Consider the following 22,363-nt stretch of genomic DNA (forward strand, 5'->3'; position numbering starts at 1 on the left):
AGGGGTAACCACATGCACACACACACACACACACACACATGCAGACCAAGAAAGAAACGGCGTTGGTGTGAATTATGAATAGACAGCATATGTTCTGTGTCAGCCGGAGGGGGGGGATAAGTGAATTAGCGAGGGTGCATGTGTGTGTGTGTGTGTGTGTGTGTAAATGAGAGGGGAGCCTGAGTGCGCAGATGAGAACAATGTGGACTGATCAATAAGCTGCAATCATGAAGTGGCCCGGGTGATAATCACTTAAACTGATTGGGTCAGGAATCAATGAGTGGCTGGTGGCTGGTGGCTGGGGGTGAGCGAGCTGGGGAGGCACAGACTGGTCATCTCCTTGAAACGCCGGCACACAGACTGGCTGGAGCTGGTCAACTCAGAATAGGTCAACCCCGGGTCCACGGTTAACCACAGGGCTAAGTTTAGACTGCGCTGTCACAACACTGACCCATCTCTTCTGGGTGTATTCTCTCTCTCTCTCTCTCTCTCTCTCTCTCTACATCATCCTCTCTCCATAACTGTCTCTCTACATCCTTCTCTCTCTCTTACACAGACACAGGGGAGGAGAATGACAGAGAGACAGGGAGCAAACTAATAGAGACAAATAGATTCGACATAGAAAGGGGAAGAACATACTACAGATGGAGAGAGAGCTAACTACTGAAAAAGAGAAGAAGTATAGCTGTATAGTGTCTGGAGTACAGATGGTTAGAGAGAGAGGGGGGTGATGGAGAAAGAGAGAGACAGGGTGACAGAGAAAGAGAGAGAAAGATGAAGGGATGGAGAGAGAGGGTGATGCAAAGACAGAGGGAGGGATGGAGAGAGTGAGTCATGTGCAGAGGGCCGGCAGCCGTGGTAACATGGGTCTGGTCGGGGTCGGAGGGTTTGGATGTCACCCTGCCATCTCTCGCTCTCAGCTAATCTGCCTCTGTTTTCATTGGACGACATGGTTTACAGGCCCTCTTTCCTGGTCTCTCTGTGCTGTGTGTGTGTGTGTGTGTGTGTGTGTCTGCGCGTGTGTGAGCTGTGTGATAGGATGATGGAGCAATTCATGGCGCATGTCACATGTTATGGTTTGTGTTGGGTACACGCACACACAGTCCCCCTCTCTGTAGGGTTCCTCTGTGCCAGCAGAGTGTGGTCGGCTCCTAGCTTGGCTCACACAGAAGAATCACAACTTGTGGAGAGAGAAACAGAGACAGGATCTGTTGTTGTGGGCCTTTCTTCGAAAGACAAACACGCCTCCCCCCCCTTCCACAAACACTCTCCCTTCCGCCCAATAGCAGAGTGAGCTGCCAACACTCAGACAATGAGCGGGGCGGGGTCAAGAGGGGAGGGGGGGGGGGGTGATACACAGCCTGCCCTCACTGCCTGGCTTGATGGCAGGCCCAACATCCACTCCTGCCTTAGTGGAGATTAGGCAGGGATGATGCTGGGTGGGAACATGGATGTGTTACATTGGTGTGTGAGAGTGTGTGTGAGTGTGTGCACGTCTGAGTATCTCACTGTGCATGTGTGCGCATGTATCTAATGTGTGTGTGTGTTTTTATCTGAGTGTATAAGGTTCTGTCCGAAAGTGTGTGAACGTCACTCTCAGCGTGGGTGTGTTTATCTCAGTGTGTGTGTGTTTCTGTCAGATAGTGTGTGTGTGAACGGCAATCTCGGTGTGTGTGTGTGTGTGTGAGCGTACCTGTTTGATGCGGTCAGGGTTGACGGTGGTCTGGGGCTGCAGGATGCTGACGGTCTCTGTCTTCTGGCTGCTCTGGGGCATCTCCCTCACCTTCTCAGCGATGAAGTTGTGCACGCCGTTCAGCGCCTCCACCGTACCCTGGATCAGACACACCCGCTCCGTCGTACCTGCGAGGGACACACACAAGCACGCACGTCAACACAGGGAGGGGAGCTTAGTGGTTAGAGCACATGGCTACAGATCAGGAGGCCGCCGGTTCAAGTCCCCCCTGTGCTGTATGTCGCTTTGGGTTTCAAGGGTCAGTTAGAATGAATACGTATGTTTTCCCAACGTGTCACGCTCATACACACTACACATGTACACGGGCTGACAGGATTGCTGGACTACATGATTCCAACATGAAATGTTCCATAAACAGAAACGGCGTAGCCTATTTCTATCATGTGAAATCTATAGCTGATTCTCTTTATTTAACTGTAACCTAACCAAAATGTGGCATAACAGTTGTGCTGTTGCGTTGTGTTCATATTTTTGCTCGACTGAACAGACTGCCCTGTCGAACACACACTGGGACATACAACCTAGAGAAACGGAACAAGGCAGTATTTATAGTAAGTTAACTGCTTTGTGCCTTGTGTCAGTTAGCAGCTTATTGTGTGAGAATCAGTTCCCTAGGGAGTGCAGTATTCATTTCATTCCTTCATCCTGGTGCACATGCTGGTGCCAGCCTAGATTTGGGTGCATCAAAGACAGCAGAATCAATATTAGTCTTTCTTTCAAGTTGTCTTCCTCTCTTTCTTCCCTGCGTTCCCCTCGCAGCCCTCCTTCAGGACGCAGGCCCATGTTAGGAAGCCTGGCTTCTGAAACTCCCGTCATTCTGCACTGAATGTGTGTTGCTCGGTCTAAACTGCCCTCTCAGCCTCTGCACCCCACGCAATTGCTATCTTGTTGATGTTGTTGTTTTTTTCTCCCCCCTGACAAACATGAAAATAAAACATTTGGATGTTTGTTGTGATTCAAACGATTGGACTGACTGGGCAGATTTTTGTGACAGACTACCTATCTGGTTCTCCTTTGATCCCTCTCTCTCTATGTTGCACCAATCAGACGGTCCGATACTGGATATACTGGAGGAGCAGCTTGACATTTGAGTATGTAAACAGATCATTGGCTGGGTACTCTAAGGGCAGGCAATGTTGGCCGGCCGGCCGTTCGACAACAAGCCTGCTGGAAGCTACTGCCATGGCACAGCGACCAAACGAGGCCAAGCCAAAGATGGGACTTCTCTCACCTTTTGGAGCTCTCTCTCTTTCTCTCTCTCTACTTTCTTCTGTTTTCCCCAGTTCTCTCGCTTTCTCTCTCTCTCTGACCCTCCTTCCCTATTTTCCCTCCCTCCCTCCCTCCTTCCCTCCCTCCCTCCCCCATCCCTCCTGGCTCCAGTAAGGGCGTCTCTCATCTGTTCTTATCTCCCTCCAGCAGCAGTCCCCAGGTCCTTCCTGCTTCCTCCAGCCCTCACTGTTGTCCTGCTCCACTCACACTGTCCTGGCAGCCTGGCTGCCATGCTGATGTGTGCTGGGTGCTGTATGGTTCAGCCCTGGCCTGGCCTGGCTTTGTCTTCTCTGGTCTGGTCTGGTCTGGACTGAATTGGTCCAGCCCAGTCAACTGGGATATAGTCACCTCAAGCTATTTAGAGGGATCTCCTCTCACAATCCTCCTATCTCTTAACCCCATATGCTGGTGTCCCCAGGCTAATCTAGGCTGAACCAATCAGATGCACATTCAGCAGGTCAGTCTTTGCCGATGTCCTGGCAAGGAATTGTGGGTAAGAAGGGAGGGTGGAGAGGAGGGGGTCGACTGGGCAGTAAAGGGCATCCTGTCAGCCTGCATCACATCTAGCCTTCCGCAAATCCCTGTTTCTATGTGCTTCTTGTGGAGGTCTGCGTGGTCAAACTTGTTTGGAGAGGAGAGCTGGGCGATAAATTGATTAAAAACATATTGAAGGAATGACTTCCCTCAATATAGATGTCGTAACATGAATTCATTTTCAATAATATCGATAATATTGATAGAGAATAATTAGAAACAGCAGTCCATTCAATTTCTGTGATGCAGGAGGACGTTGCAGAGAATTGGTAGCCTACGCTCACTAAAATATGCTGAGTACCTCGAGTGGAATATCTAATGTCAGCCTAGGCAAATGAGTCTTGTTGCCGAAAACAGTGGCAGCAATAGCAGTGGCAAATTATGAAATTACATGGCAAAACAAGAAATAATTGATAAAAAGGGTTTGTCTTCTTCAGTTATTTGGAAGTGGTTTGGCTTTTTGAAATCCGACAAAGAGCAGAGCAATGTTCGGTGCAAATTGTGTAGTAAACAAACAGGTGGCTACCAAGTCTGGTAATATGACAAACCTTTTTTACCATCTGAAGCAAAATCACTCGTTAGAACATGCAGAAAGTGTGAGTTTGCGTCAAGGTATTGATAAAAAGCAAGGTTTTAAAATCTTAAGTTACTTGACACCAGGTACGTGCTCGCTGGCCGCAAACATTTCTCTCACACCGCTCTGCCTAAACTTAATGCAGAGTGTAGGGAAAAAGTTGAGGAAGAGACTTATTTTGCCACTACTACTACAGATCTGTGGTCTATTGTCTTAATTATTGTTATCGAATGGAAATATAAATATCTATATTGATAATTTTGTACCCATATCGCCCGTTCCTATTGGAGAGTCACACACACACACACACACACAAGCTCCACACAGCATTAAAAAGCACACTTGAACATTAGATGGAGAGCTTTCAGACTGGATGCCAGTGAAGGAAAGGGATGACTGTAGTGTAGGGACCAAGGTAAAGGTCTGTGTGTGAGTGTATGTTTATGACAGTGTCTGTGTGTGTGTATGCTAACACGTGTGTGTGTTTATGACAGTGTGTGTACGTGTGTGTGTGTGAGGTAACCCAAGGCTGGATGTCCCTGTGTCCCTGCTGGAGATGTGTCAGTGTTTGACACAACATTTCACTTCCTTGTTTACATGCCCCACAAAGCCCACGGAGCATGCTCAGTTGGCAGTAAGCTCCCAAATGTTCCTGCTGGCTTCACTTGTCCCTACAAACTCACATGCAATGTGAGTGTGTGTGTGTGTGTGGTAAGAAATGGCACTTGTTTCCTTCCAAACCAAACCTCAGAAAGACCCAGAACATGCTTCTTTTGTCTATCATTTCCCTTTTGTGGTTTAAGCACATTTCATGTGAAAATATGTGGGGAAAAAAGGTGACTATACAGCTCCAGCCTAACGCCTCCAAGCCCCAGCCTCTACACCCAGCCCCAGCCTCTACACCCAGCTCCAGCCCCTACACCCAGCTCCAGCCCCTACACCCAGCTCCAGCCCCTACACCCTGCTCCAGCCCCTGCACCCAGCCCCAGCCTCTACACCCAGCTCCAGCCCCTGCACCCAGCCCCAGCCTCTACACCCAGCCCCAGCCTCTACACCCAGCTCCAGCCCCTGCACCCAGCCCCAGCCTCTACATCCAGCCCCAGCCTCTACACCCAGCCCCGTGGCATATAGCCGCGGCATCTCTCAGGACCAGTACCAGCCTGGTACGCAAGTTATTGTTTTCATGCAAATATGCACACTGTGACTCATGTGTTCCTCCCTTAGGAGGAGAGGAGAGACGAAGAGCAGAAAGGAGGGAGGAGGGGAGAGGACATGGGACAGAGGAGAAGACAGGAGAGGAGGTGGAGAGGAGAGGCTATGGAAAGGGAGGAGAGGAGAGGTGGAGAGAAAGGACAGGAGAGGCACGTGTCCATATTGATAGAATCAGAAAGCAAGCTTAGGTTCTCATCAGTCCTAACCTTTGTGTCTGTGCGTACTCCCTATACCTCTCCCTCTCTCTGTTCTGGTCTCTCTTTCTCACTCTCTCCTCTGATCTTTCTCTCTCTCTCGCTCCCCGAGTATTTCTCTCTCATCTGGTCTCTCTCTCTCTCTGGTGTCCGGGTCCTAGTAGGGCTCACATAGCAGGATGGGAGCACCTCTAAGAGGAAAAGCTGAGAGGATCTTCATCTTAGGGAGTGGGAGGAACAGCAGGTTTAATGTAAGCTGGTTAAAGAGAGCTTCTTAGGCCCTCAGATTAGCCTGGGTTACTGGCTACCTCTGATCTAATGGTAGGATTAGCATACTCTTATAGGTGGGGATTATTCAATCTGTGTCGATTCACAGGGTTAAATATATCTGTTTAACTCGAGGTGGGAAAGGATAAAATCACCTTTGCGGTGGCACTTTTAATTCAAGCACTGACTATCTGAAGTGTGATGTTCACACAAAGAAACATGATGCACGTCTCAATACAAATAAAAAGATTGTCATCAGAAGTAAACTGATGCTCTATTATGTTTAACCTATAATGCCTTATCTCAGAACGACAAGGTCACATTGTGCTTAGTGACACAATAGGTGAGCTGTGAATAACATCCCAAAGTTCCTGGGAACATCAAACAGCCCCCGTCTCCGGGGAAACCAGTCTGTCATGCAGAAAGTGCTGACCACCAACCAATAGCTGCCGAGGAGAGGAGATGGATGGCTTCATTGATTGACAGGCCACTGAACCCATAGAAATGACCACGGACGCCTCGATAACCAATTAAATAGGTTTCACAGCTAACTGACCGGTCCCAGCTGTGGGGACAAAGCAGGGTGATCCATCTCAGGAGACAGATGAGTCTAGAACACACAGACCAACTAGAATCACAGATCTACATCTAGACACAGACCAACTAGAATCACAGATCTACATCTAGACACAGACCAACTAGAATCACAGATCTACATCTAGACACAGACCAACTAGAATCACAGATCTACATCTAGACACAGACCAACTAGAATCACAGATCTACATCTAGACACAGACCAACTAGAATCACAGATCTACATCTAGACACAGACCAACTAGAATCACAGATCTACACCTAGACACAGACCAACTAGAATCACATATCTACATACACACATAAAACAGACTAGATAGACAGATGCACTCCTGGACTGACGACAATCTCAGTCCAGTGCACACTCTGTACCCACAGACTCAGGACAGGGGAGGGCAGGCCTGTAGTGATACAGGGCCTCATTTATCAAGGCCTTTGTAACGCCTGTTTCTATGCGTTTATTGTTTGCAAAGACTGACTTAACCAATGCGGGCTATCTACAACCAGGGCGCACTTGGGTAAAATCGCAGGTTGCCTGCCACATGAGCAAGAACAGGCATGTTGCGCTTGGGGAAAGTGGGAGGGTCAGGGGGAAAGTGGGAGTTCCACGCAAAAAGGTGGGAGTATACAAGTAAAGTGCGCCTCATTATATATGTATATTCCGAGGGTGTGGATGTTCTCCTTGTTCGTATGCTTCATGTTTTGGTTACCCGCCATGTTTTTGGGGCTTTCTCGTTGTTTATGATCAGTGACCTATGCACTTTTGTAAAGCTCTCTCTTGGAAGTTGCTTTGGATAAAAGTGTCTGTTAAATGATTACATAAATGTAAATGATCTGCCCTGTAATCTGTTCAGGTTTGCTGTTACTTCATGCACGTTGCTACATTTAAGCTTGTTCTTTCTTTTTCCCGTAGGAAGATCCATGACAGATACATGCGGGCCCATTGTTTGCTCTTTTAGAGGCGAGCTAATTACGCTAAAGGGCGGAGTATGCGATGATTGCCTGATGAGTGTCAGGTTTGATAAATACTAGGAAAAATGAGGAAGCATAGCGGGTGCTATGACCAAACTTTCAAAAACAGACGCAGCGTAAACTGCGCCATTGTTAGTAAATGAGGCCCACAGTGTGTGTATTTCTGTGTCTCTCAGAGCTTTCAGTGACCAGTGAGGGTTGGGACAGACTCAGGCTGTGGACTCTCAGCAAGGTTTAGAACATGTACCCTGTGCTCTGAAAGTTGCAGATGTTTCCTGGCTCCAAAAGAGAGAGTTGGAGAAAAAAATCAAGAGAGAGAGAGATCATCGAGTGTGTGTGTGTGTGTGAGTGTGTTTGTGCAATTGACCTAGTTTTTATTGAAGCATGGAACGAGGCTGAACATTAAAACAGGCTTCTCTCTTCCCTCCTGTATGACTTGTTTTCCTGTCCATGCACAGGACCAAGACCAGGGCCAAGTCCAGGGCCAGACCAAGATCAGGATCTGGACCTGGACCAGACAGGGTCAGAGCCAGCCAGGGCCAGAGGATAAAGGTCACCGTCATAGTTCTGTAGACATAAACTCATATGGACAGGGTATGTGTGTGTGTGTGTGTGCTTGTGTGATGGTCATTTCATATTGACTGATCCTCTTATGTCTCCAAGGCAACCAGCAGACCCCCCCCCCCCCCCCCCCCCCCCCCCCCCCCCCCCCCCCCGGCCCAAAAAAAGAAAACACCTCTGGGCAGCTGTTGGTGATGTCATCTGTTATTACTCCAATAAGAGCAGCAGAGGCCAGCGTTGCATGTGCTGATGTAATCTCTGGAACACAAGTTTGTGTGTGTATGTGTGCATGAGTGTGTGTGTGTGTGTGTGTGTGTGTGTGTGTGAACATGCATGAGTGGGTGCATGAGAGTGTGTGCTTGTGTATGTCCAGGAATGTATGTGTTTGTGTGTGTATGTGTGTGTGTGTGTGTGTGTATGAGTGTGTGTTGAGAGAGAAGGAAACTTGGAAGTGGTGTCAGCACTAACTAACTTTATGACTTTGGACTCAGGGTGCCTGACCATGTCTGGAGAGGAGGATAGAATAGAAGAAAAGAATGGAGAGAAGAGGAATAGAGGAGGTATATTTCAGAGTTTCTTTCAGAGAGGCCTGAGGCTGTACTTACAGGGATATAATAGCCAGTAAATGGTGTCAACATGACCCTCCCTCCCTCCCTCCCTCCCTCCCTCCCTCCCTCCCTCCCTCCCTCCCTCCCTCCCTCCCTCCCTCCCTCCCTCCCTCCCTCCCTCCCTCCCTCCCTCCCTCCCTCCCTCCCTCCCTCCCTCCTACTCCTCTCCCCTCCTCCTCTCCTCCCTCCACCTCTTCCTACTTCTATACTGTCCAGCCGTGATAGAGAGAACGACAGGAAGAAAGGAAAAGGTCTCTAAAGAATCACAAAAGCACTTGGAAGAAAGAAGAAATTCTTCTTTACTGATGTCACTCTTTTGACCGGGTCCTGGGTTTTCTCCTCCTCCTCCTCTCTCTCTCTCTCTCTCTCTCTCTCTCTCTCTCTCGCTCTCTCTCTCTCCTGTTCTCTCTCTCTCTGTGTGTCTCTCTATCTCTCTTTCTCGCTCTCTCTCTCCTGTTCTCTCTCCTCTCTCTCTCACTCTCTCTCTCTCCTCCTTCCCCTGACCACCCCCATACCCCCCTCTCCCCCTTCCTCTGCTCAACCTTAGCCAGCGGGAACGGCGTTGCCATGGTGTTGTGGCCCATGCCGTGCAAACAGCTGAAAAGATGCCATGTCCACTCTCCTCGGCTGCTCTGTCCTCCTCTCCTCTTCTCACCCTGTCTCCCTCGTTCTCCCTTCCATTTCCTCTTCACCCCCTGTCTCCTTCCAACTCCTGCCCCTCTCTCCTGCCCCTCTCACCTCCCATCTCTCTGCCTCGCTCCACCCCCTCTGTCTCTATCTCTACCTCTCTACCCCCGCCTCTCTCGCCGTCTCTCCATAACTCTCTCTTCGCCCTTTCGCACCCTCCCGAGACCTGCCAGTGGGACCACCGCTCAGAGTTCTGTCACGGAGAGCAAGACTCGAGGGGGAGGAGGGGAGGAGGGGAACGAGGGGGAGAGAAGGAAAGTTTGTGTGCGAGAGCCTGAAGAAAGACAGGGGGGAAAAAAACAGCTGAGCGCGCGAGCAAAAGAGATAGAGAGGGGAGAGGGAAGAGAGAGATATTGAAAGGGAGAGAGAGGGAGAGCAAAGGAGATAGTGGGAGATAGATAGGGAGGGAGAGATAGCGAGACATGAACCCCATTGAAGAGAGAGTGAGGGGAGTGTGAGAGGGGAAACATTGTCAAGGGAAACGAAACATTCTGCTACCAGGTGCAGAGAGAATCCCTGAGGACTCTAGGGGACTGGAAAACACACACATTCAAACACACACACACACATTCAAAGACAAACACACACACACACACACACTCTCTTTCCCTCTAACTCTTCCTAGATAAACACAAAATAATTGAAATATTGGCTACAGACCTAACACAATAAAACAACAACTTAATTGACAGTTTTAATATCGTGACAGTTATCACCTTGACAGTTATCTCTTCCAGGTATGTTTCCCTCAGGGCAAGTTGTGACTGTTCCCACTTTCTCTCTTTCCCTCTGGTCTTCTCTCTCTCTGTGTACCTCTCTCCCACTCTCTCTTTCTTTCTCTCTGTGTACCTCTCTCTCCCACTCTCTCTTTCTCTCTCTCTGTGTACATCTTTCCCTCTCTCTCTGTCTTGGTCTCTGGTCTGGTCTCATCCCTGCCTTTCGTTCTCGTTTACTTTATTAATCGCTGTGATGTTACAATGACATGATTAAGTCTGTCTGTGTGTCTGTCAGTCAGTCGGTCTGTCAAGGTTACGGTTGATCTGTCTATCTCTGTCTACATCGTTACTCCTGCCTGTCACACAGACATCTAGCAGCTCTGCACATGTGACCTTAACAGGCTGTTAACTATGTCACACGTACACGCACAAACACGCACACACACAACCTAGACTCACACGTCCAAAAGTGTAACCTCAGAGGTCTATATTTACCCAATCACCAACATTTTTACTGTTTAATACATACATGCTGACTTATACACACAAACACACACACACACACACACACACACACACACACCAACACAAACACAGCTTGATTGTGGCCTCCAAGGGGCTGTGGTAACCGGACCGGGTGTGAATTCCTGCTCGGTGACTGATTACACTCTATACATAACTGGAATAAAGGAGAGGAGACGAGAGGAGACGAGAGGAGACGAGAGGAGACGAGAGGAGACGAGAGGAGACGAGAGGAGACGAGAGGAGACGAGAGGAGACGAGAGGAGACGAGACGAGCAGTGTATCCTCACTGTTTAAACCCTAGGGTGGACACGAGTGAACAGATGACCTCATTAAGACTCTCACACACACACACACACACATACATCCTCCTATATGAATAATGCAACAGATACTGTGGCCGGGGAGAGATGGAGAGGACACAGAGCTAAGGACGGAGGGATGGAGGGATGAAAGGAAGGAGAAGAGATTCTCTAGGAATACATGAAGGAGCAGTCATGCTGGGCTGCCTATCTGAGCCCCGTGTCTCCCCCCTCCTCAGCCCTGATTTACACAGCTGGGGACTGAGGGGTCTCCGATCTCCCCCACCAAGGATCACACTGCAGTAGGCCAGGCTACACACACACACACACACACACACACACACACCATTCCCGAACCCATATCCTCCCCCTCCTACACACACATGCTAATTCATACACACGGAACCACCATTCCCATCCCCCCTACACACACACAAGACACACACACACACACACACTCCCCATCCCCCCTACACACACACACTGTGCATATCTAAATGTATATGTCTGATATGGGGGAAGGGTCATAGTTGGTGTGTTTGGACAACAGTAATCTGGCCTGGCCTGGTCTGGTCTAGTTTCCCAGTGACCTTCCCTGCAGAACACACTGGATCGAGGCTGGGACGGACTCTAGAGCTGTCATGGGATGGGAGTGTGTGTGTAGGGGAGGGGGGGCAGCTGGCCTCACCCCCCCCCCCCCCCCCATCCCCCTATTCCTAATGCCCCCTGTCCTCAACTCGTTGAACAAATCTTCCCCAGTGGTGTAGGGTGTCCTACAACTGCCTCGGCCACTCCCCCCCCCCTCCCCCCACCCCCTTCAACTCACAGAAGTTCAGTCACTCACACAGAGACCCACACCTGTCCCCCACACACTCTGGGAAGTCAAAGTTGTCTAAACATCCTCTGGTCCACAGGGCATGTGTGTGTGTGTGAGTTTGTGAGTGTATTAAAATGGGAGGGGGCAATGTCAACTGGTCTAAACCCATTACACCCACCCCCCTACACACACACACACACACCCTTATCAAATCCCCCCCAAATCCATCCTCCATCTATGTGGCTCGAGACTGTCTCCCCCTTTGTCAGCTGCTACTCTGCCCTCCCAGCCTCCCTCTCTCCCCCTCTGTCCACTCCTTCTGACCCCCTCACCCTTCAGTTACAACTCCGGCAACTCCTTCTCCCCCGTCCTCACCCTGCTTGCCCTTCCTTCCCCTTTTCCTTCTCCCTCATCTTCCTCCTGCCAACTCTTCCCCTCCTCCTTCCTCCCCCCTCCTCGTCCCCATGTCTCCCCCTCCTCCCCCTTTAGCTGTCTGTCTGGCTCCTGGGCTGGGTTAACCAGGGTTTATAGAGGCTGGGTATGCTGTGTGTGTGTGTGTGTGTGTGTGTGCATGTTGGGTTTTGTGGCTGTGTACTGGGAAGTGTTTACAGGCTTGGGTCAGGGGCTGAGTGTGTGTGCGGTGTCTTTGTGTTTGTGTGGTGGACAGCGTTTACAGGGATGCCCAACTTTATCACCATTTTCACAACTTTACAGTGCAGTCTAATCCCACCCACTGTTTTACCAGAGTGATCCTCTCTGGTTAACACCCAGCCTGGGCCCGGAACCTTCTCCCATCCCCCTACCCCTCTCGCACCCCTTTTCTCCTCACTCCACCTCCTCATATCTCTCACTTCCGTCCTCTCCCATTTAAGTCACCCCCTCCTTACCTCCCCCATCTACTGTATCACCCCTTCCCTCCCCTCCTCCTCCCCCTCACTCGCTCTCACCCCTTCTTCCCTTCACTGTTGCCTCTCTCCCCCTTCCTTTTCCAAACAAATATCTCTCTATAAAACTCTCTCCATCCCTTTCTGTCTCTCTCTCCCTCCCTCCCCAAGTCCCATTCAATTATTTTCAATCCTTCCTTTCCCTCCCTCCCTCCCGCCTTCCGTTCCGTCATCCCATCCCCCTTTTCTCTCTCTCCTTCAAGCACCCTTCTCTTCCCTCCCTCCCTCCCTCCCTCCCTCCCTCCCTCCCTCCCTCCCTCCCTCCCTCCCTCCCTCCCTCCCTCCCTCCCTCCCTCCCTCCCTCCCTCCCTCACCCATCTCCTCCCTCCCTCCTTCTGTCACCAATCTCCTCTCCTCCCTTCTCTCTCTCCATTCCTCTCTTCTCCCTGTGGGGAGGAAGTGTTCTGCTCCATGGTTTCCATGGCACGTGTTGTGCAGTGTTGTGACCGTTGTTCTCACTTTCTCTCTCTCTCTTTCTCTCTCGCCATCTTTCTCTCGGGTCCTCTCTCTCTCTTTGTACCTCTCTCCCCCCTCTCTCTCTCTCTCTCTCTCTCTCTCTGCAGTGGGAGTGTGCAGCACTCGGCCAGCCTTGACTCAACGCTGTGAGTCGCCGCCACGGCAACAGCTCCGGGATGCTTGACGATTTACATCATACGCAATCTGGTCTCCATTTGACACAGCTGCAACTGTGTGGCTGCAGGTCTGGAGCCTTCACACCAGAGCAAAACTGAGAGTCACAGTGAAAATATAATTGTGATTCAAATTGTGATTGAAAACTGAGAATCAAAGTGGGATTCAAAGTGATAGTCAAAGTGGGAGTCAAACTGGGAATCAAACTGAGAATCATATTGAGAAACCTGGGAATCAAACTGACACTCAGACTGGGAATCAAACAGAGAATCATATTGAGTATCAGACTGGGAACAACCCCAAACTGATACAAGTGCAGACACAGCTCTCTTTGTGATCCTCTGTGTCGCCTATCTCTGAACAGTCACCTGGAAACAGGACAAGCAGAGGCAGTTAGCCCTCTCTCTCTGCCAAACACACAGAGAGAGTGGCAGACATCTTCAACCATGGCTAACCCAGGAGGACCACCACCGGGGCCATGGGCCAGGGAGAGCTGTCTGGACCTCCCCTGGATGAGAGGGAGTCTGTCAGGGTGAAATACAGCCTTCCTCCCCGAATTGGCAGACACTCTGAGGATCATCTCCTCTCTCTGCTTCCTCCTCTCTGGAGGTGTAGGACACAGGGAGGGGGGAGCTTCTGAAAGACTGCTTTCTCCTCTCACACCTGCCTGGGATGCATGGATGGATGGATGGATGGAGGGCGGAAGTTAGGGGGGGAGGAGAGGACTGAAAGCGTAGACTGTTGTCTGTCCTCCACTGAGCACGTGTGGGCCGGGAGCGACCGCGATCCTCCCCAGAATGTGTGTGTCTGTGTGTGTGTGTGTGTGTGTGTGTGTGTCTGTGTGTGTGTGGGGGGTTGTGTGTATGTGTGTCTGTGAGTGTGTGTGGTTGTGTGTGTGTGTCCGTGTGTGTGTCTGTGTGTCCGTGTGTGTGTCTGTGTGTGTGTGTGTGTTTGGCGTGATAAAGATGTGATAGACATGGCTGTAATTAAGGGGAGGAGACAAGAGAGGGGGAGCTAACTGGGAAAACAAAATACCCGTTTATCTGTCTCTTTCTCTTCCTCGCCTGTTTATGCAACCTCTTTCTTTCTCTCTGTCTCTAACGCTCTCTCTCTCCCTCTCTGACTCACTCTTTCTCGCTTCTGATCGGATCTATGTGGTTTAACCTTTTCCTGTCAGACATTCTTTGGAAAGGTTGTTTACATAGTGTTATTGGAGAAGGAGGGAAAATAGCAATTAGCAATCAGCTAAACTCTAATTAGCATCTTTCTTTGTGTTGGAAGGCCTCTGTTGAACTTCACAGTTTTATAAAAATCTGTCTGGCCTTTACAGCTAGCCTCTAGTATAGAACTAGCATTAGCTCTGGTTAACCAGATATAGCAAAGGCTTACTGCAGAGTCCTAGCTAGCCAGATATAACTAGTGCTTAGCATAGCATGATCAAATACATTGGCCAAGTGCATATTCAGCAAGCAGGTTTTGCTAGTGTGTTTAAGAGTTGATTTACAGTTTGCAGATTCAGCGAGGAGATCTGGAGAGTGGAGCTCTGACATGGAGGGTGTGGTGTGCTGATGGGAGAAACTTCTCTCACAGCACTGATGTCATGCGTATTAACCACTTCCACATGGCTATGACATCAACGTCCTCCGAATATCCGTGTTTAATAAACCCGGCTCATAGTCCCTCTGCTTGAAACGATCACAACTGTCGGGTGAAAATTATATCTGTTTACGTAATGTAATAATATCCAGGCTGCTTTGTGTTTGGTGTTGTTTTGTGTGATGCTAGAAATGATTGTGTTGGAAGCAGAGCACATGCTTTCAATTAGATTAGAAAGAATCGGTAAATAAGTAGAGTAGAATAGAACCGAGTGGAAAAGGATTGTAAACAATAGAAGCTGGAGTGTGTGATTTGCAGAGGCACAAGGGTGTCAGATGTGAGGGGTCGCGGTATTGTCGACACAGGGGTCAGAGGTCAATCATCTTCTCAGCCAATCATGGCGACCCTCTAGGGGAGACAGCAGACGGGCGATGATGACTCTCTCCGGCTGTCCTACTCCTGGCCGCCAACTGCATTTCCCTGACTGTCACACACACACACACACATTTACATACACACACTCCCGTTCCCTCTGCTGGGTTAATTATCGCTTCCCGATCTGCTGCAATTAAAGCGAGATGAGCTGGATCGGCCAAGCTGTGTGTGTGTGTCTGTGCATGTGTTTTTGTATGCATGTGTGAGTGTGTGTGCATGTGATTGTGTGTATGACTGTGTGAGTGCATGTGGGTGTGGGTGTGTGTGTGTGGGTGGGGGGGGCTGGCGTTCCAACAGCTGATGGGGCTTTGTGGGATGAAGAGGGAGGGAAGGAGGGAGGGGGGAGGGAGGGAGGGGGTGAAATTAATCACCGAAGGGGGGTGAGGGGGGAAGCTTTCACTGGGGGATTAAAGATAATGGGGGAGGGGGGGCAGCTGTGGAACCTGGTCCTTTCTGCAGGGGTGGGACAGAGGTGGGGGGTACGAGAGGGTGAAAGAGGGTGAGGTAAAGGAGGAAGGGGGGGGGGGGGAGTCAGGGCTCAGAGGGGCAGCTTTGTCCCTATGCCCCGCCCCCCTCTCACTCTCTCTCTCTTTTTCCGGGGTTTTTCCGCCTTTGTCAATGAAGGTCTTTGTCAGCGCTCACCTTCCCTCTTAAAGGGACGGCCCCTCCCGTCACTGTGTGTCTCTATTGTGGGCCAGAGAGGCAGAGACACGCTCCTTTAAGAGCCCGCTCTCCCTCGCCGCTCCGCCCACCGAGGAGACGCTGGGAGATTTAGATCTCTTCTTCTGACCTCTTTATGCAAGAAGGGGGGGGGGGGGGGGGGGCTGTCGCCATAGCAACCGCAAACGCCAAGTGCCATTGTTGTGCCGGGGCAATCAGAGAGGAAAAGGAGGGTGTACTTAGCTTACTCGAGTGCGTGCGTGTTTCTGTGTGTGCATGTTTTAGTTTTTTGTGTGTGCAGTTTCTGTGTGTGTGTGTGTGTTTCTGTGTGTGTTTCTGTGTGTGTCATGTGTGCCTGTGTTTCTGTGTGTGCATCCCGCACATTTGTGTAGGTAGACACAGATGGTTTGATTTGCATGTAATGATTTTCTGTTCATCTTCCTCTCTCCCTGGCCTGTGGATTGACCCCCGGTGTGTGGGTAGGTATGAGTGCGTTGGGTTTGAGTCATTTGAGTCGAGCACCACTTATAGCACTCCTACTGCTGCAACAACAACAGCCATGCCTCATCCAAAGTCGAACCAAACGCTCCTTGTCTCTGATTTTCTCCTGCAAACCTGGTGAAGGGAATCTAATAGAGGGGGGGAGGACAACAGCAGTCTGCTGGACTATGCACACACACACACACACACACTCAGAAACACACACACACACACACACACACAAGCTGCATAGATAGACAGACAACCTTCATGTTCACACCACACCTGCTAAGGAGAGAGGGATGGAGAGGAAGAAAGGAGTGGAGGACAGAGGGAGGGGCTCCTTTCCCTTGAGAGCTGTCACTTTGATTCTCATCACCAAGGCAACGGGGTGTACAGTCCCACAAATCCAGGCTTTGTCTGAGGGGGGGATGGGCGAGGGGGTTACAGAGTGTGTGTTTACCAAAGCTCAGGCTCTCTTGAAGCATACACACACACACATACCCACACACACATATATATACACACGTACACACACACACACATGCCCACACAAACTGCTCTGGCATCCCATAATACCCCCACATCAGCTTCATTCAGTTCACAAAGCCAGCAAATTGTCATGGCAATGCAGAGCTCAGATCAAGCTATGTTGGCTGTGTGACCGGGTGGTCTGAGCTAGCAGGGGTGAGCCTCACAACCACCTCTCTCTCTCTCTCTCTCTCTCTCTCTCTCTCTCTCTATCCCTCCCTCCCTCCCTCCCTCCCTCTCTATCCCTCCCTCCCTCCCTCTCCCTCCCTCCCTCCCTCCCTCCCTCCCTCCCTCCCTCCCTCCCTCCCTCCCTCCCTCCCTCCCTCCCTCCCTCCCTCCCCTCCCCCTCCCCCCTCCCCCCTCCCCCCTCTCTCCCTCTCTCTCTCTCTCTCTCTCTCTCTCTCTCTCTCTCTCTCTCTCTCTCTCTCTCTCTCTCTCTCTCTCTCTCTCTCTCTCTCTCTCTCTCTCTCTCTCTCCCTCCCTCCCTCCTGTAGCTGATCCTGGACCTGTGGTCCCCATGTTCAACATCTCACCCGGCGTCAGCCATGACAGCAGCCCATGTCAGCATGTGTGTGTGTGTGTGTGTGTGTGTGGGAGGGAGGAGGGCTCTAGGCCTGCAGACTGCTGGTTCTGTGCTGAGACCTGTTTGTCATGTCACAGCCAGCACACAAACACACGTAGACAAGAGATCCTGATCCTGAGCAACAGCAAGAAGGCTTCAGGGACGACAGGCATGTCCTGTGCTGCACACACACACATTCACAGAAGCAGACACACAGACTATCCATCCACCCACACACACATACACATGCACACACACACAAGCCAACACACACACACACACACACAGTGCCCAGCAGAGTGGCATGGTCCTCTTGAGGCAGATGGGAGTCCACTCCCCCCTCCACAAGACCATGGCTCTGTGGTCACCATGTCAAAGGCTCCATTGTCATTAAGAGTGTCCCACCACTCGCTATTGTGTCTGACAGTTTGGGGCCATCACTGGCTATTCAAACCTCTGGATATTCAACTGCTCCCCTCCCTACCTCCCTCCCTCGCTTTCTCATTCACTCTCTCCAGTCTTTTCCCTTTTCTCCCTCCTTTTTCCTCAATCTGTCACACACACGCATGCATGCACACACACACACACTCCCACCCATCTCAATGCATAAATCTTTCATTCTTCCTCCTCCCCTCTGACACACTGTCTATATACATTTGGTATTCCACACACAAACACACATAACAGATATCCAGAGTTCTATGATCTCCACATGTTTTCCACTGCGGGCCAGAACCTGCTTTCTACAGCCCACTATCTAACACCATGCTCTGGGCCTATTTTTAGACCCAGTCCTGCTGAAGCCAGGCACTGGCAGTTGTTCCTCATCCCAGGGAGGGGCAGCACAGCTGGGGCAGGGCTTTGTCATGTCAGTAAACAAAGGCCGGGCTGGGTGGAGGGGCGGAGACTATTCTCTTCTCCCCCCGTAACAAAAGCCCCCTAAACGCCGCTTTGCTGGGCCTGGCTTGGGCCAATCACAGATGACTGAGGTCCCGGGCTGCCACGGAAGTGGGTGTTTTGATTGGTTGAGGGGGGTCGTGACGGTGTGAGTGGCAGGTGCCATTTGGGGTGGGATTTGAAAGGGTTAGGGGCGACGACACACACATACACGCACACACACACACACACTCAAGAGTTCTCAGAGAAAGGGGAACGACAGCTGGTCCTCTCCACTCTCTTTACTGATGGGGGGGTTGGGCTGGGGATGGTAGGTCGGGATGGGGGGGATAGAGAGACTAAAGACTGGGCCCTAAAGCTGGGGTCAAAGCTTTATATTCCAGGCCACAGACCCAAACAGCAGCTGAATGGTCAACACAAACAGGAGAGCTCCGAATGATGTGACTCAGGACTGTATGGCACCGCCCCCTTCCAACAACACCTAGGTAACCCCGCTGTCTGATCCTCTGGTTCACTGCTGTCTGACCTCCAAGACGGGGGGAGGGGGGCCTGAACACAACCGGATCCAGAGGGTGGAGGAATGAGAGGGGGGGGGGGGTGCGGGGGGGCAGGAGCACTCTGCTCCGGTCCTGGCAGGTGAAAAGCCTGCCCCTCTCCTTTCTCTCCTCTCTGCCTTCTGCTCTCCTCGCCCCACATTTTCCCAAACGTTCTCTCATTTGCTGGACCTTAGATCAATGAACCGGATGCTCTCTGGGCAAAATCAGCCAGAGGAACCACGCATTATTGGGGGAGTGTGTGTGTGTGTGAGCGTGTGGGTGTGTGTGCGTGGTAGTGCATATTTGTGGCAGTGAAAGAGATCTGGTTAGTGACAGTCATATTTCACCCCCAACACAGTCCACACACACACACACAACCCCCCTGTCTCTCCAGGAAGTATTGATCTGTGTGTTCTGTTCATGGTTCTCTATTTGTGGCTGGCCCCACTGGGCTCCTCAGGTCGTGCTGATTAAAAGTCAGCAAAGGGGAGAGGAGAGAGAGCAGAGGAGAGAGAGCATGATTAGTGGAAGGGAGAGTGGTGGTGGAGGAGAAGATGGACGGTGACGGAGGGTTTGTATGTTGGGTCAGCTCTGAGATTGATTAGCCACGCCACCCCCACCCCCCCCCCCCCCATGCCCCTCCTGTGTCTGGTTGCCATGGTGACGTGAGGGTTCCATGGCGATACGGGTGACAGTGCATCACTGTGGCACAGACTGGCACAGTGGCATTACTCAGCCCCGAGCTCAATGGTATCACGTCACACACACACACACACACAGAACTAAACAAACCCATGGGCGCCAGCCTGTGTTGCTAGCTGGAGACACCGCTAACAGTGCTCGTTCTGAGCGAGGCTAGCATGTGTCTGCCTTCACAGCACAGACAGAGGGAGAGGGGGGGGGGTGGGGGGGTGGGCTGCTGGAGGGTGTGCCCACGAGGATGGATGAGCGAAACCACTCATTAAACCCTCCACTGCCACGATCAATCCATCCATCCAGCGTTTCCTTCCATCATTTAATTCAAGTGGGAGAAATTGAATTCAATTGAATTAAACGGGGGGCATCAAAGATGCCTTGGGAAGAGGGAGAGTTGCATTGCAAAACAAACAGACAAGTGATTTGGCCGGAGCAGGAGGGGATATGAAATATTACAGCTTTTCATCTGTCTGTCGGAAAAAGCTCTGAGTCGTAAGCTGCTTAGCGGAGGCACACATCAGTACTGCAGATATGGCCCGAGGGGGGAGGATGAAGAGATGGAGGGATGGATGAAAGGAGGGAGGGAGGGAGGGGAGGCTGACTGGGTATTAACTACTGAAAACTGCAATCATGGCATGTCAGGATTAAGTCCAGGCTTTAGCATGGTGGCATGCGGAGAGTCTGGGAGAGAGGAGGGAAGGGGGGAGGGAGAGAGGGAGAGTATAAGGGGGGGGGGGAAAGAGAGCAAGAAATGGAGAGGCAGAGAGGAAGGTGGAGAGAGATGGAGTGGGAGAGGGGGGTAACAGGGAGAGAGGAGGTGGAGAGAGAGTGAGAGAGGGGGGTAACAGGGAGAGAGGAGGAGGAGAGAGAGAGAGAGAGAGAGAGAGAGAGAGAGAGAGAGAGAGAGAGAGAGAGAGAGAGAGAGAGAGAGAGAGAGAAAGAGAGAGAGAGACAGAGAGAGAGAGAGAGAGGAGATATCACAGGGAGATATATGGGGGAGAGGCTGTCAGAGACAGACAGATGAGTTAGAGGATAGACTTAGTCACCATTCAGACACAACAACAACAGAGTTCACAGCAATGAGGTGTTTCTTCATCCTCACTGGCTGGTAAGAATCCTCGGGTATGAGGCTGGGGGGGCGGCATGTGACTGGTTTGGGTCATGTGGTGGTGATGTCATAATGTTGTTCTTAACATGGAGGGACATTCTAGCAGTGGAGCCCCCTTTCCTCTCTTCTCCTTTTAATTCTTCTCTCCACTTCTCTCCTCTCCTCTCCTTTCATCCCTCCTCTTCTAACTTCAAGCCACAGAGATAAACCATGGCACATCAACATGTCACACACCACTCATTTACTTAATATCTCAGTGAAACTTTTCTCCTGATAGCTCCCTAGTACTGTCCTCCTCAGACGCAAGGTCACTAGGAAATATGGCCAACCCTCGCTCCACTCTTCTTCTTCCTCTCCCCCTCCTCCTTCCTCCCCTCTCCTCGTCCCCCTCCCCTCCTCTTTCCTCCCCTCTCCCACTCCCCTTTGTTCCTGTGGGCGTTGTGAAGGGCCTATATTTGGAAGGCCCGTGCGTATCTAATAAATCTTGGCTACTGTTGTAATGAATGGCTGGCTGTCTGGCCTGATACTGCTGTGCACAGCTAATTGGTTGGGAGTTAAACGCTGGTGCAGCACTATTCCCAGGATGGATGGATAGAGAGAGAGAGAGATGGAGGGAGTGAGGCATAACGTCCTTAGAGGAGGGATGGAGGAACGAGGGAAGGAGGGATGGGAAGGAGGCGTTCCAAAAGGATGGGATGGAGGAATGAGGGATGGAGGGATTTCTAGCAAATCCATTCCTTCTGCTCAGTTGATTAGGCTATCCCATCATTTCCATTTCACACTGCGCCCACCCCCCCCCCCAGACACACACACACACTCTCACACCCAAACACATGCATGCACACTCTCTCACATTCAAACACACACCCTCTCATACCCCAACACACACACACACACACACCAGGCCAGGACATTGAAGCAGGTGGTAGGCCTTTTGATTTGTTACCCAGGAAGAAAAGCTCCTAATTTGCATACAGATGCCCCCTTCAGCGCGGAGGAAGGAGCCTCCTCCTGCCCCCCCCCCCCCCACACACACCATTCTGCCCTCACCCCCTCCTGCCTCCAACCCCTCCCACCGTTCTCTCCCTGCCCCTCTAAACTGCCCTCCTCAAACCCTCCCCCCACCCTACTCTCTTCACTCCTGCAGGACTGAAAGGACCCCTTACAGCCCTCTCTTTCTATAGACCTCTCTTTCAGTCTCCCTCTTCTTCTTCTTCCTCTCTCTCTCTCTCTCTCTCTCTCTCTCTCTCTCTCTCTCTCTCACACTCTCTCTCTCTCTCTCTCTCTCTCTCTCTCTCTCCTTCTTTCTTTTTCTTTCTGCTCCTTATTTCACCATGCACATCAATAAGGTCGTTCTAAGCCTCAGATCACTCTTCATTGCCAGGGTGTGTGTGTCTGTGTGTGTCTGCACCTTGCATCTGCTGTGGTTGGCTGGGGCTAGGGGTTGAGGTTACAACAATGATGGCCTGTCTGTGAACCAACATTAGGAGAAAGCACAGACCTAACGGCTAAAACCTTAACTAGGAATCTGACACCCGATACAATTATCACCCAAACAAATCCATAGACAGACACAGAAATGACCAAGAGAGAGAGAATCCCAGACCCACCACACAGCCTTCAGTCACCAGTCATGTAGAGGTGACCACGTGTGCCAATCACTCAGTCAGCCTGCCAGCCAGCCAATTGGTCAGCCAGTTAGC

At 51.0% G+C, this 22,363-nt stretch overlaps 1 protein-coding gene across 2 annotated transcripts in view; it reads right to left on the minus strand.

The window, feature by feature from the left end:
- The window catches only part of nova2 (NOVA alternative splicing regulator 2), a 45,475-nt gene that overhangs the window by 13,453 nt on the left and 9,659 nt on the right, over positions 1-22,363 (minus strand). For both annotated transcript variants that reach the window (XM_084674955.1, XM_084674954.1), the window contains one exon: positions 1,694-1,860. In XM_084674955.1, the coding sequence (XP_084531081.1) occupies positions 1,694-1,860 (167 nt within the window). The remainder of the gene's footprint in view (positions 1-1,693; positions 1,861-22,363) is intronic.

Source organism: Hypomesus nipponensis, chromosome 15, assembly GCF_054491055.1.
Source record: "Hypomesus nipponensis isolate SF chromosome 15, ASM5449105v1, whole genome shotgun sequence".
In the NCBI taxonomy this organism is placed as follows: domain Eukaryota; kingdom Metazoa; phylum Chordata; class Actinopteri; order Osmeriformes; family Osmeridae; genus Hypomesus; species Hypomesus nipponensis.